The sequence below is a fragment of the Betta splendens genome, chromosome 12 (genome assembly GCF_900634795.4).
Source record: "Betta splendens chromosome 12, fBetSpl5.4, whole genome shotgun sequence".
Taxonomy (NCBI): Eukaryota; Metazoa; Chordata; class Actinopteri; order Anabantiformes; family Osphronemidae; genus Betta; species Betta splendens.
The window spans coordinates 13,817,134-13,832,089 of record NC_040892.2 but is presented as its reverse complement, the minus strand read 5'-3'; the positions used below and the strand labels follow the sequence as shown (position 1 = coordinate 13,832,089).

The 14,956-nt window shown below is 41.1% G+C and overlaps 1 protein-coding gene across 11 annotated transcripts in view; it reads right to left on the bottom strand.

The window, feature by feature from the left end:
- The window catches only part of cacna1bb (calcium channel, voltage-dependent, N type, alpha 1B subunit, b), a 114,394-nt gene that overhangs the window by 61,093 nt on the left and 38,345 nt on the right, over positions 1-14,956 (bottom strand). For all 11 annotated transcript variants that reach the window (XR_008696340.1, XR_008696339.1, XM_055513557.1 and 8 more), the window contains exons 4-6: positions 2,540-2,631; positions 1,514-1,666; positions 162-349 (exon numbers count right to left, since the gene is read on the bottom strand). Coding sequence is in view for 9 of the 11 variants with exons in the window: in XM_055513557.1 (XP_055369532.1) it covers positions 162-349; positions 1,514-1,666; positions 2,540-2,631 (433 nt within the window). In the remaining 2 variants the exon portion in view is untranslated. The remainder of the gene's footprint in view (positions 1-161; positions 350-1,513; positions 1,667-2,539; positions 2,632-14,956) is intronic.

The window sequence follows — 14,956 nt, the reverse complement described above, 5'->3', positions numbered from 1 at the left end:
AAATACCAAAACATGTAACATGACCACAAAGAACATACTTTTTCAACTGGTTGACTTGAAGATTATTAACATACATAACATGCAACGAACAACAAGAGACATCAAGTCCACCTGTATAAAGATCAAATGTCAAGTAAAAGCTTTAGTGCATGCAGACTTACGCTGTAGAGGATGTCGACCCAGCCCTCCATTGTGATGCACTGGAAGACAGTTAGTACTGCAAACAAGATGTTGTCAAAATTGGTGATACCAAAGTTTGGTCCAGTCCAGTACTCTCTGCACTCTGTGCCACTTGGACATGTCCTGGCTGGGGGATCCAGACCACAAGGCCACTCTGCTGCTCTCTCACCTGATCAAAAAACAATTAAGAAGGAAATGTGTTTTCATAATCTGTACAAAGCACATTTACTGCTCTGGTACAGTGGTTAGCGCGTTGCACTCCTATCGCCCCGGTTGTGGGTTGAATCCCAACTCACTAATAACTGTGTCAGTTTGCAATGCTAAGTTAATTGAAGAAAGTGAAAGAAAGATGGCAGTGCCAGGGTACATGGTCATATGTCAGCAGATTGGGATCAGAATAAAGAATTAATGCTCAGTACACCTTGTGCTGCCAGTGTGCAGGACAGGGCCTGGATCTCAAACTGTGCCGGGATGATATGCAGAGCCAGATTGCATGGCCAACATCCCTTTGGTGTCACTGCAGTAACGCATGTTCTTTCCTTCCCACTGACAGGAGCTGTGTCAGTTGGACTTAAAGTGCTCAAAGATGATATGGAAACATTACACTAGGTAGGTCTGTAATTTTCAAAACAGCAAATTATTATTACAGTACATATGTGCATAGTAGTTTAATTTCATCATCATTTTATAATTGATACACTTAAGGTGCATATTAACAAATGTATAGGGACAGTCAGTGTTTCAGTGAACTGTTATCAATTCAGTATCAAACTATGAAAATGGACATTATTCATGTTACAGCTGGTTTTTAATACTTTTGTAATAAAATATTTGTAATAAAACAGATTTATATTTATATATTATAAATACACAAAGCAAAACCTTGCTTGTTTTGCTAATGTAATGTACTGTAGGAAAAAAAATAATTAAGTGAACTGCAACTTCATTAACACTATCAGTGTCAGTGTTAGTATGTACCACTGAGAGTATATGTATATTGTACCTATTGACTTACAGTGGAAGCTATGAATCAAAACATCAAGACTATGAAAATACAATTTATTAAAATAATAGACATGAAAATGGGATGTCGAACACATGGCTGTGAGACTGCTTGCTGTGCAGATATTGACATATTTCCTTCTAGCCCTGGCTGTGTAACTTATGAATGTATTAGCACGTGATGTACAGCACATAAAAATGCACTGTAATATATGTTCTCATCCATTGTAATCACAGCAGAAAGAAAAAAAGAAGTTTCTCCTGGCATGGACTTTGTTGATAATCAGTGTTGTCATGCAAACACACTCTACAGTCTAGCTGTTGTTCTCACCAGTGTCGTTTCTGAAACAGGTGGTGTGGAATTTGCCCATGTAAAACTCCACCCCAATGATGGCAAACATGACAATTGCAAAGAAGAGCAGCAGGCCGATCTGAAGCAGAGGAACCATGGCTTTCATTATGGACTTCAAGACAACCTGAAGACCTAAGAGATAGGAGAAGCCGCGTAGACAAAGACAAAGTTCAGTTAATTTCATTTTTACTCTTGGAAATTGAACTAATTGAATATATTGTTGTTATTTATGGAGCTAAAGTGGGCCCATATGTCTTGAAAGAGAAATAAAATTGTTTAAAACTGAAAGCTTAAAGTGTATGCAAAGATTTAAAATTCAAATATATTTTCAGCTTCAGTTTTTGCTGTCAAAGTGTTTTTCAGTTACAGTCCTTTTTTTCAGAAACAGCTCTTTTGCATAGTGCATATACAGTATAGTATCATGGTTTTGCAACGTAGTACTTTCGTTCAGCCACAAATGTTGGTGAGTGCAGCATTAGATACGCTTGTTGGAAACCCTAGTCGATGCAGTAACTCATAGTAGTTTAGTAGTAGGTTTCATCTTTCCACACATTCCAAACAAACTGATACTTCTAACTAATATGACAGATAACAGGTATAGAATTCCTTAATTCCTTAAAAAGATTTGATTTCCGACATGTGATAGTATATGACATACGAAGGACATTTTGATAGGTCCTCCGTGTTAGTCCCACCCCCCACATGACATGTAGAGTTGTAACTGAAAAAAACCTTTGAAAGTGAAAAATGAAGACTTGAAGACATAACTAAGCTGAAAGTATATTTGATTTGAGATCTTTATATAAACTTAAGCTTTAAGTTTCAAATCACTTTATTTCACTTTCAAGACATACTGTATGGGCCCAATTCAGCTCCATAGTTATTATCAATAGAAGTTATGGCCTAGATGACCAATATTGTAATTGTACTGTAGTATTGTTAATTATTAATCAAGTTAATCAAGACACTAGACAATGGCTTATGGAGTTTGTACAAGCCACTTACTAGGGATTCCTGACACAAGTTTCAGCGGCCTCAGCACCCTTACAGCTCGCAGTGTTCTCAGGTCAAAGTCTGAGCCTACTGTAGCCAAGATTCTGTAAATATGAAGACAAGGAAATTAGTGTGATGATACAATATGTAGCGTACAATGACCAAACACTCTAAAGTAAAGAAAAGTACCACCAAAAAGGTGGTACTAACTTTTTTTTGCAACCAATTACTTGTTCCTTGCAACCATCAGGCAAAAAATTAAGACTGCTGTTGTCAAAATAATTGACTGCTTATCTTTAAACTGCCAAATCAATTTAATGACTAATCATTACATCATAAGAGAAAAATGAAAATGCCTTTTGGATTTTTGTATTTAATTTTGAACAAGTAATTTACATGAAAAAACAAAGATTACTGCATCTATTAATAATTTTCCTTCATTTTAATTTCTATTTAGAAAATTTAGTTTTAGTTTTCCACATTGAATAGTAATTACCAGTCAATTTGAGCAAAGCACTTGAACACACACGGCCTTGATTGATCAGATACCGTATGTAACCGATTACATCATTTGCTTTTACATCTTTATACGGTGAGAGTGACATACGGCATTGGGTCCTGGTGTGTATGGCCACTGAGCCACAGCTGGCAACCCTTATTACAGACTCTATACAGGGGGGAGAGTTAAGTGCTCCACTGACATTGCTTCAGGCAAAGGACAGAGATATGCAGTTCATACTGTATAGTAAAGGGCTATAGGAAGGAGACATGAAACAATATCAAAATATGAATTACTTGAAATTCTTACATCAATTTGACATTATTATACACTATTACTCCCTGGCTGTCAGTTGGCATGGTAACCAATAAAGCACATCTGTGAATTAGAGAAAATGATGAAACCAGTTTCCTGGGGTTTTAGGGTTTTTCAAATATCCACATGAAAACACACACATAAAACAAATTCTCCAAAAATTTCCAAATATCTGTAACCCTGTTATAAATTTTGTAGATATACTCTTCACTGATAAGAAGAACCATAGATTAATAAACATAAGGCATCAATAAATGAGGAATACATCACAACACAACATGGATGAAAACTGCAAAACAGAAAAATCTCTCAATCTTTCTACGAATGTCTATGTCTGTGTTCTCCATGGTGATTTTAAACATACTGTGTCTTTTAGTCTGTTTCTAAAACCACAGCAATTTAGTATTCCCACGGGGTATTTTTGATGGCTGTTATGGCTAAACCTAATTCACCAGTGCTACTGCGGCCACACTGAATCACCATGGAAACCACCTCAATGTCTTGTGTAATGACCCAGATTGACCACAGAAAGCATTGTATATTACAAACATCACCCATTGGCTAACAATGATCCATAATCTATTATCCAAAATATTTACATTTAATAGCAGTTTGATCTTTCCCAGTATCAGTTTATTTTTGTATGGACAAATCAGGTTTCAGTTATATGTTTATAAATCATTTGTAGGCCTGCTTATTTTTAGTGCATTCTTAGTCTTAAAATGAAATCAAACCTTTAAAAAACTCTAAATTATGTTAATGGACTAATGAGAGGCAAAGGAATAGTCTATTCACAGTAAATAAAGAAATATTAACCTGAGGAAACAGAATGAAACGCATAAAAATATGAAACATGAGTCATCCCACTAAGCCGTTTTTTTATCCTCCACAATCAATAAACTCACTTTGTTCTACTGAGTGTACATAAGTGTGTCTGTGTGCATGCTTTTTAGATGCACCATTGGACAAGAGGCATGCTGCAAATAAGGGCAAAGGTTTTAATATCCCTTCATCATTTCCACAATATATCCTCATGGACGCCAGACACTGGCACAGGAAATATGAAGGGTGATGATATCACAGCCATGTCTCTGTATAGTCACAAGTACAACCATTAAAGACAAGGAGAAATACCACTCAAACAATGAAAACAGACAACTAGATTAACAAAGGCAAGCACATAAATTCTGTAGACATACATGATTACACTTAAAAATTCATATATTCATTTTCTCTGTCATCCACTGTTATTTTAATTGCTGAAATAAGGTGCAAATAGACCCTCACCTTGAAACAAACAAAGAACATAACAGGCAGATAAAAGTGACTCATGCTGTCCATCAAAAACAGAAAGGACTTTTCACAAAAGTTAATAGAGGTGTGAAGCGACATACGACAATACAGCAAATTCATTCAAAGTCCTATAGACCTTATTAGAGAGAAGTGTCGCTGCTCACCCTAAATTATCTGGCTAACAACAGGCAGATGGGTTAACCGAATCCCAAATGCCTATTTCTCACTCGAAGACAGAATATTAGCAACCACTTGGCAAAAGAGGGGGAGAGGAAAAGGGCTCACAAACATTTACTTCTGGAGCTGAGGATTTGAAGATGTGCTACATGTTACAGTAGCTAATTCAAACATGAAGGTGTTACTGTCGACCTGTTTTTTGCAGCTCTAAGAAAAATCTCTTTAGATTTGGAATAGGATGGAAATGTTTAATATTAGTTTTTTATTGCCAAATAAATTACATAATAACAGCACTCATATGGCCTACAGTACAGTGCATGTACTTGCAACAGGCAACTGGTTACCTAAGCAATGCAAGAACTAGAAGCAGGAAACTCAGAAAAAGCCCACCCACCAGCAGCTAAGCAGCTAAACCAGAGAATTATGGACAGCGAATGATATAGTGAAATAAATAATATAATAAAATAAAATAAAACACTGCTACCATGCCCAGCTGGGGGCCGGCGTGCTGTGATTGAGTTTTTCACACATCTCTGTAAGAGGATACAGGGGCTCCCTGAGGATAAGGGAGAACACAGAGCTGACAACCTAACTGAGGAACAGCATACCTGCTTGTCCGTCTGTCTGAACACAAGTTGCTCTTGGACAGCATATTTCCCTCAGTAACCACACCTCAGCTTTGCATGTTCACCTCACAAAAAAGCACAAGGTAAACAGCCTGATAGAGGTACACATTTCTTTCTGTTTTTTTTAGCTTGACTATCTGATCCAATACTATTCAGAACCCCCCCACCACACACACACACACACACACACACACACACACACACACACACACACACACACACACACACACACACACACACACACAGGTGGAATACAGACCATTTCTTACAAATTAGATCTAATTTCTGTGTCATGTAATAGGAAATGAGCTAACCAATCAAGAGACAGGCTTCAGTGTGTCACATCATGTTTGTGAACAAAAACACAGTGTGTGTGTGTGTGTGTGTGTGTGTGTGTGTGTGTGTGTGTGTGTGTGTGTGTGTGTGTGTGTGTGTGAGATAATAGGCCATACAGCCATGACATTACACAATGTGAGTGGACAGCTGTGACAGAGTCAGAACAGGAAGCTTTTTCCACAATGCACATGAGTACAGAAAGGGGTGCTCATGAACTCATCGAGCCCGTCAGAGCCACTCGCCATCACACGTGGCTGCTATTGTCGTGCTGTGGTTCCAAATTAACATTGCACATGCAGGAAGCACTTACCGTATTTTTCGCCATATAAGACGCACCCAATTTTAAAGGAGGAAAATGTAGAAAAAAAAATTCTGAACCAAATACTGTAGTAAAATATTTTATATCAACTGTAAAAAAGTTAACAGCAGTTTAAGAACAATTGTATGCCAAACATGTAACATGAACAGTCAGTAAAAGTCAGTAAACAGTGAAAGTAACAAAAATAAGGCTGTAATGTTTATATTCGAACCCCAATAATTCCGCCACGGATCGACAAGCAGAGGGCGTGATGACATCAGCGCGCACCACCGGGTGTACTAAGATGGCCGACGGCTCCGGAGCTAGACCGAAGCCGCGGCCTTTCCTATGGCGGTGACGCGCTCCGCTCCGCCGATCTCTGCATTCGCCGTACAAGACGCACCGATTTCTCCCCTTCAGTTTTGGGGAAAAAAAGTGCGTCTTATACGGCGAAAAATACGGTACATCTTAATGGGGACTCACCTTTGACGTATAGCCTTCCCTAGCCCCTTACCTTAACCGTAACCATCACAACTAAAGGCAGACATCCAAGACATAAGACTTGGACATTGCTCTAATCCGAACCAAAACTCAATTCCAACCTCAGCCGTAAAATCCCTTATTAACCCTTAAACAGGCCATCAAAGTTGTGGAACTGGCCAAATGTCCCCACTCACTTCAATTTGATTTAAATGTAAACACAAGTTACAAATCAAATAACCCATTATTGCACATGAACCCAAACAGGAAGCAGATGCACAACATGCAGGCAGCAGGCATCCTAGATGGGCGGATGGGCACAGTAGGTTGAAGTGTTTTAGCTTAGCTGTTTTAGACTTTCGTCCTACCATTCATATATTCAATATTTAATATTAAATATAAAATATTGGCAAGCCTGGATATCAGTGTTCTGGTGCACTTACTGTATTTTGATAAAATATTATTATTATCAATAGTACCACAAGTGGTAGCAATAATGTTGCAGAGAATGCACATAAACCAGCCATTGCGTAACATCTTCTTCCCAAGGAGACATTCTGACAAGATGTGCTGTAATTTATGTTTGCCAGTGTAATCAACCTCAGCCTGTGCTGCACGAACATGACGTTACAATAACTGCATGAGAAGAAACTGTTGTATAGATCTTAAGATACTGGGAAATCACCAGGATTGGGGCCTGGGGTTACAGTGAATCTGGACAATCATAAATAATGATGTTGTCTGTATGTCACGCTCCCTTTTGCACAGTTGTGAAACAATTTTTGAACAGCAACCACTACACTGGAGCATTTACTGTATACTGAATAATTCTGCACCAACAAACAATAAAACACAACATGTGCCAAAACACCAGAAACTATTAAATAGGAACCTTAGATAGATTCTGATGCCTGAAACGGAATAGGTTTTTGAGAATCATTCTCAGATTAACACAGAGTTTCACTGTGTTAAAAGACTCATTTTCTGACCTTATGATTATAGTAATATTTTTGGACTGTCTTGAAAGTCTCTTGAGGCTGAATTTGCTCGTTGTCACTCGCTAGAGATTGTCCAGTTATGAAAGTGGTGAAAAGAAACTCAACTAACCTGTTTACACACTAATAGCCAGCCTGTTATACACCAAGTAAAGTGATGTGCAGCCACCACAACCAAATAATGACATAACTAAGATTACTTAAAGCTATTACCCAACCACGATCTTATCACACAATAAGCCAGTTTGATTTCTACAGGAGACTAAAGTTAAGAATTACATAGGTGATTGTGTATTATTAAATATTACATGCTAAGAGAGCCACTGTGTCTTAGTTGGGATCATTAGACAGAATAATTCCCACCAGTTCAAGTCCTTAGAGATGCAATTATGACATTACTTATGTCATTTCTTTAATTGGACATGTTATCACCAGATAAATGTCACCCCGAGGAAGTGAATGACAGTGAAACTTGGTCAACTCCACAATTAGGGCTGAAATTTTTAACAGCGTTGTATAAAACTCAACATAAAGACTATACTTTACTCTTTATATTTGCTGAATGTCTATTACAATGTAGCGTTATTTTTAATACATACTGTAGTGCTCCTGTTTGCAACTTTAACTGAACTAAAGCCGTATAAACACTGTCTGACTAAGTTTTAGAAATTCTGCCAGCTCTACGGTTTTACAGGTGTACTAGTCTTGGTTTCTCTGCTCCAGGGGCAATAAAGTCTTTTGTGTGTAAACGTCAGCCTATTGCACTGCTAGGGGCGCTCCTGTGGTTTTTTTTTCCAGGTAATTCCGTTATGTTATGTTCCGGTGCTCTTTATAATTAGTAATTAGATGTTTTACACCTGTGTTTGATGGTATTTAAGTCATGCCTTAGTTTCATTCAAAGCTGGTGTGAGTTAGTCAATAGTTTAGTCAAGAGCTGAAGGACTTGTCTGGGGAGAGGGAAGTCTTGAACTCTTTGCTCAGACTGCTGCCCCCGAGACCCGGCCCCGGATAGGCAGTTGAAAATGGTGGATTTAGTTTTAAACTTGGGTCCTTCCCCATGCAGTGAATTTAAGTTTGATTTGTTGCCTGTGCATCTTGTTATCTATCCTGCGGTAGCAGTCAGTTTATGTTTTGTGTCGTGTTTAATAAATTATTTGTTAATTTCAGTTTGTGTTTAGGTCTCTCCCTTTTCCCTTTACCCTGTTACCTGGTCAGTGGATACGGGCGTTAGTCAATCGTTCCGCTTCCACATCATCTCCTCTCCGGTCCTCGTACCGCGTCAAGCCCTGCCAGTTTGGAACCGACGGGGGGAGTCCGTAACTGTGTGTGTTCACTTCATCCATCCATCTATCCATCCATCCATCCATCCATTCATCCATCCATCCATCCATCCATCCATCCATCCATCCATCCATCCATCCATCCATCCATCCATCCATCCATCCATCCATCTATCCATTTTCAACCGCTTTGTCTGGGGCCGGGTCGCAGGGGCAGCAGTCTAAGCAAAGAACTCCAGACTTCCCTCTCTCCTCTAGCTCTTCTGGTGGGACCCCAAGGTGTTCCCAGGCCAGCCAGGAGACATAGTCCCTCCAGCATGTCCTGGGTCATGCCCGGAACACATCCCCACTAGATGCCTGAGCCACATCAGCTGGCTCTTCTCGATGTGGAGGAGCAGCGATTCTACTCCGAGCTCCTCTTGGGTGACAGAGCTCCTCACTCTATCTCTAAGGGTGTGCATAGGTACATACATTGACTGGTAAATTCTTCACCCCGACAGACCGGTACACCGCATTACTGCAGCCTCCACACTAATCCATCTGTCAATCTCACGCTCCTTCCTTCCCTCACTCGTGAAGAAGACCCTTAATATACTTGAACTCCTCCACTTGGGTCAGGAACTCTCCTCCAACCTGAAGAGAGAAAAGCACCTTTTTCCGGTTGAGAACCATGGCCTCAGATTTGGAGGAAGTGATTCTCATCTCAGCCACTTCACACTCTGCTGCAAACAGCCCCAGTGCGTGCTGGAGGTCCTGGGCCGATGAAGCCAACAGGACAACATCATCCGCAAAAGGCAGAGATGCAATCCTAAGGTCCTCAAACCAGAACCCCCTCCGGCCCCTGGCTGCCCCTAGAAGTTCTGGTCATAAAAATGGACAAAAACATGGACTGGACAGCCCTTAACAAAGAGCCTTGAACTCTCTACTCCTGAAGCACCCCCCACAGATGCTATGAGGGACATGGCCAAATGCCTTCTCCAAGTCCACAAAACACATGTAAACTGGTTGGGCAAACTCCCACAAACCCTCAAGCACCCTGCTGAGGGTATAGAGCTGGTCCAGCACTCCACGACCAGGTCGGAAACCACATTGTTCAAAGTCTATCATTGACTTTCGGCCTAGGGTGTTCTGGTGCCATGTGCACTAATGAAAACCTTATGTTCGCACATGGTGTTAGTTATGGCCAAACTGTGCCTAGCACAGAAGTCCAATAAAACAACACCACTCGTGTTAAGATCAGGGAGGCCATTACTCCAGCTCGCCCCCTCTTACCATGGGCAACTCTAGAGTAGAAAAGAGTCCAGCCCCTCTCGAGGAGTTGGGTTGCAGAGCCCAGGCTGTGTGTGGAGGTGAGCCCAACTATTTTTAGCTGGTATGGCTCAACCTCCTGTACAAGCTCAGGCTCCTTCCCCACAGTGATATAACATTCCATGCTCCCGCCATCGACCACTGCCCAATTCACTATGCACCGGCCCCCTACGGGTCTTCCTGCTAATGGTGGGTCCACCGGAGGATGGTCCCATGTCGCTCCTTCGGGCTGTGCCCCTGGGAATAGGGTCGGCCACCAGGCGCTCGTTCGCAAGCCCCAACCCTGGGTCTGGGTCCAGGGTCCTTCATATTTTCTTCATCATAGGGGGATTTCTGAACCGCTCTTAGTCTGGCTCGTCGCCCAGGACCTGTTTGCCTTGGGATACCCTACCAATGTATATAGTGTCAGGCACTCGAATATGGCGGACCCACGTGCACGGCTCGGATACAGAGAGATTAATGACAGTAATTTGCTTTAATGCAGTAATTCTGGTCGTTTAACAGGCAAAGGTCGGTACACAGAAGAGCAACCAGCATAGGTACAGGTAAGTAGCAGGTAAAGTCAGAGTCTTACGGATTCACAGGCTGGCAACAGATCAGTCTGGCTCGGCTTTGGTACAGGCAATGAGATTCCACAGAGGTTTGGTAACTTTACAGACAATCACATTTGCTAGGTAACGCTGGAAGGTGGTGATAAACATACAGTACTGGTGACTATAAACTGTACACAGGCTGATTATTGATAGGAAACAGGTGGGAGAACACATGATGCATAGTCAAGGTAGCGGAATACATGGATGAACAAAAAAAACGGAAGTGACTACAAAATAAAACCCAAAACTAACTGAACAGACTGAGTAAGTACCAAATTATAAAGCAGTATCTTGATGGGTGATCTGTATGTAGAAGAGAGGTACACACTTTCAACATACAGCTCAGGGCAGGCAAATGCCATCAAGCCTAAGACTTGATACCCACCCCAGAACCCACAAAGAAAAGGTGACTTTTTTTAATGCCAAAGAGTAAAATTGCTTATGATTCCTTCAGTCTTTATTATTTGACCATTTGCACAAAGAGGCCATAGAGAAAGGAGTAGAGGCAAAGGAACATTATCCACACATGCACAAAAACAACTCACAACGACTTCTCGTCTCCTTTCGACACCCTTACCACCACATCTAATTTGATAACCCCCACCCACTGTCTCCTCATCCTCTTGATGTCTTGCTATTATGTTGGTGAATTGGAGCTGAAAGGAAAGCGTAAATGCAGATTTGCTAATGCAGAGCCACTAAACTAAAGTACCCTGTTAGTTTGCAAGCACATCTACAGTGACAGTGATAAATAAATGAACAAAACTATGCAAATACATACACAATCATTTAGTTATTTTAATATAATTTCTGGAGTTAATGTAAAAGAAGAATTTTTCAGATGACTGATAAGCTGACGGGGCAGCACGGGGGTGCGGTGGGTAGCACTGTCGCCTCACAGCAAGAAGGTTCTGGGTTCGATTCCCGGAGGCGACCCTGGCGCCTTTCTGTGTGGAGTTTGCACGTTCTCCCCGTGCTTGCGTGGGTTCTCTCCGGGTTCTCCGGCTTCCTCCCACAGTCCAAAGACGTGCATTAGGTTGATTGGCCTCTCTCCATTGCCCGTAGGTGTGAGTGTGTGTGTGTGAATGCTTGTCTGTCTATGTGTTGCCCCGCGATGGACTGGCGACCTGTCCAGGGTGTACCCTGCCTCTCACCCGTAGCCAGCTGGGATAGGCTCCAGCACCCCGTGACCCCACACTAGGGAGTAAGCGGTTAAGAAAATGGATGGATGGATGATAAGCTGACACCTAGGGAACCAGAAAATTATGGGATAGGGCAAAGTGCCATATCCCACTGGTTCCAAAAAGATCACTACATGGGCAGGGGTGGTTTTAGAAGACAGAGAATGCGTTTTTGTTTCAATGACAATAAAGCTCTTGGCATCAAATTTAAAGAAAAAAAAACTTAAGGCAAACAGTGTACAGTATGTGGTCTAGCTTGACTGATAATCAATGTAACATCTGTTTCAACAATTGATTTATGTAGTATTGATTAGTGGTATCAAACTTAAAAATAATTTAATTATGATAATAAATCAACTCTACTAAACACTACCTAATTCCAGAAGAGTGGGCAAAGCCATAACAAAAAATAAGGACCTGTTTACCAGTATACTACTATTTTTGCTTTTTGTGTTTCCAAAAAAGTTTCAAAATTAGGATATTTTCATATTCTTTGTGGAGCTGATACTAAACTGTTCTTACTGAGGTTTACGCAAAGCATGGTAAACATGGTATGAAAGAAGTCACAAATGAAAAGACCTTCTCTGAGAGCATTTTGAACTCAGTTGTTGGACATGTTGGACTTATATCACACTGAAGAAGAATTACAGTAAATGCATGTTCTAAGCTCAGTACTTCCTACAAAGCAGGTTACTATGGAATATATCACTGACATGGGTTTATGTGCATTTTTTTCCCAAAAATCACGTTACGTTTATATAATATACTTACTGTATACTATCTTATCAGTCGACAGTCACAGTCTGTCCTTTGGTGGATACTACTGTATAACAGTATAAATCTATGCAATTTTGTCGTGACTGTAGTGCATATTTGCAAGTGTGTATAATTCATCGTGGTGAAAATAAGAGAAGCTGGTTCAATACCAGCTTTATACCCTGAGCTCCTCTGTTTCCTTCTACCTCTTCTGTCCAATAACCTCCCATCTTTGTTCCATATTTACTGTAACCTAAAGGTATTATCCGACTCAGATAGACTGTGTCTGTGATGGGCAGCTGCGGATCCAACCATCCTGTCTGTGTCCAGTCTCTGCTCCAACCATCCTGCCTTGGCTCTGTTGTTGCTTGTTGTTGCTTGTTGTTGCTTGTTGTTGTTGCTGTGCTTTTCTCTCTCTCTATCCTCTCACCCCAACCAGTCGAGGCAGATGGCCGCCCACATCCAGCCTGGTTTTGCTGGAGGTTTCTTCCTCGTTAGAGAGGGAGTTTTTCCTCTCCACTGTTGCTGTCAAATTAAATGCTTGCTGTATGTGGGATATGTTGGGTTTTGGGATCAATACCAGCTGACTGGTGAAAGTGTAACACGCTCCAAAGTAATTTTAAAGCTTCTTGTCAAGGAGCTGAATTTATGCCTGTTTGGAAATTACATCCTACATGACATCTTTGTATTAGTTGGAATAGCAGAAGACACAACTATAGTCAACAGAAATTCCCTTTGCAAACACATTTCAGCATAGAGAAAGACATCCTAAGGCTTTGTAAAATAGCTTGACAATCATACAGCTATGAGACAAAAAATAGATTTTTTACTATACCATACATAAATATAATGTAATTAATGAAGAAAACAAAGTGTATGAACCTGGTGTATTCAACATTTATAAGAAAGTGGACATGGTTGTCAAAGGGGCAAGTGCAGAGGGAAATGGAGAGGCAGCAGACTCACAGGCGACAGATTGCACCTCGTCACCATAGAAACAGGAAGGCGACATGACAGTGGCTCTTTTTGGCTGATGTACTGTAGGGGACACAGCAGCATCGAGGAGTAAACTGCACAACCTCTGTGTGTATGTGCGTGTGCGTGTCTGTTATTAGGGAAGGCATTATGTCAATGATGGGGCCCCACTTTTATAGTAACGCAAAGGCTGTGTGTGTGTGTGTGTGTGTGTGTGTGTGTGTGTGTGTGTGTGTGTGTGTGTGTGTGTGTGTGTGTGTGTGTGTGTCTGTGTCCTTGCGGTAACTTAGTCCCCTTGGCTGGGCCCCACAAATTTAAAGGCCTTTTGGAGGGTCAAGATAGGATTTTAGGGTTGAGGTTAGAATCAAGGTTTGGTTTGGATTAGAGCAAGGGGGTGTGAGGGTCAAAGGAGTAAATCCTCTTTTCCTACAGTTTGTTAATAATAGCTTCAAAAATTTAAACGCTGTGGTGGTCTGGAACTACCTAATTTCTAATCCTAATCACTATTTTCTTGTACATACTGAATCATGTTCACAATTGCATAAAACCAAGTCTAAAAGACTCTTTAGGGTTAGACACACAAACATCCATCCATTTTCTTAACTGCTTACTCCCTAGTGCGGGGGTCACGGGGGTGCTGGAGCCTACGGGCGAGAGGCAGGGTACACCCTGGACAGGTCGCCAGTCCATCGCAGGTGGCAACACATAGACAGACAACCATTCACTCATACCTACGAGCAATGGAGAGAAGCCAATCAACCTAATGCACGTCTTTGGACTGTGGGAGGAAGCCGGAGAACCCGGAGAGAACCCACGCAAACACGGGGAGAATGTGCAAACTCCACACAGAAAGGCACCAGGGCCGCCTCCGGGAATCGAACCTTCTTGCTGTGAGGCGACAGTGCTACCCACCGCACCACCGTGCCGCCCGACACACAAACAATCATGTTGTAAAAGATAAAGATTAAAGATTTAGCAAATTTACCATTTATCAGCACTCAAACAACATAATTGCTACAAGAGTATTGTTGGAGTAAATATGATTTACTGATTGAATTAATATTTTCTTATTATGATGTTGTGTCGCTGATTTATTGTTTCTTACTTATTGTCATAATGAAGAATATTTGTGTTCAATGATTTTTATGTATTCATTGTAATCATATCATACAACCATATCATGCAACTTCAAGGTGTGTCCCACTTTAATAAAAAGCTTGCACCAAAGGGAGATCAACAGAGTTGGCAGTTCCTGAGTGAAGGGCTTACAACAAGACCTCGGGCGGTCTCCCCTAGCAAGTAAAACAAAGTTGTAGC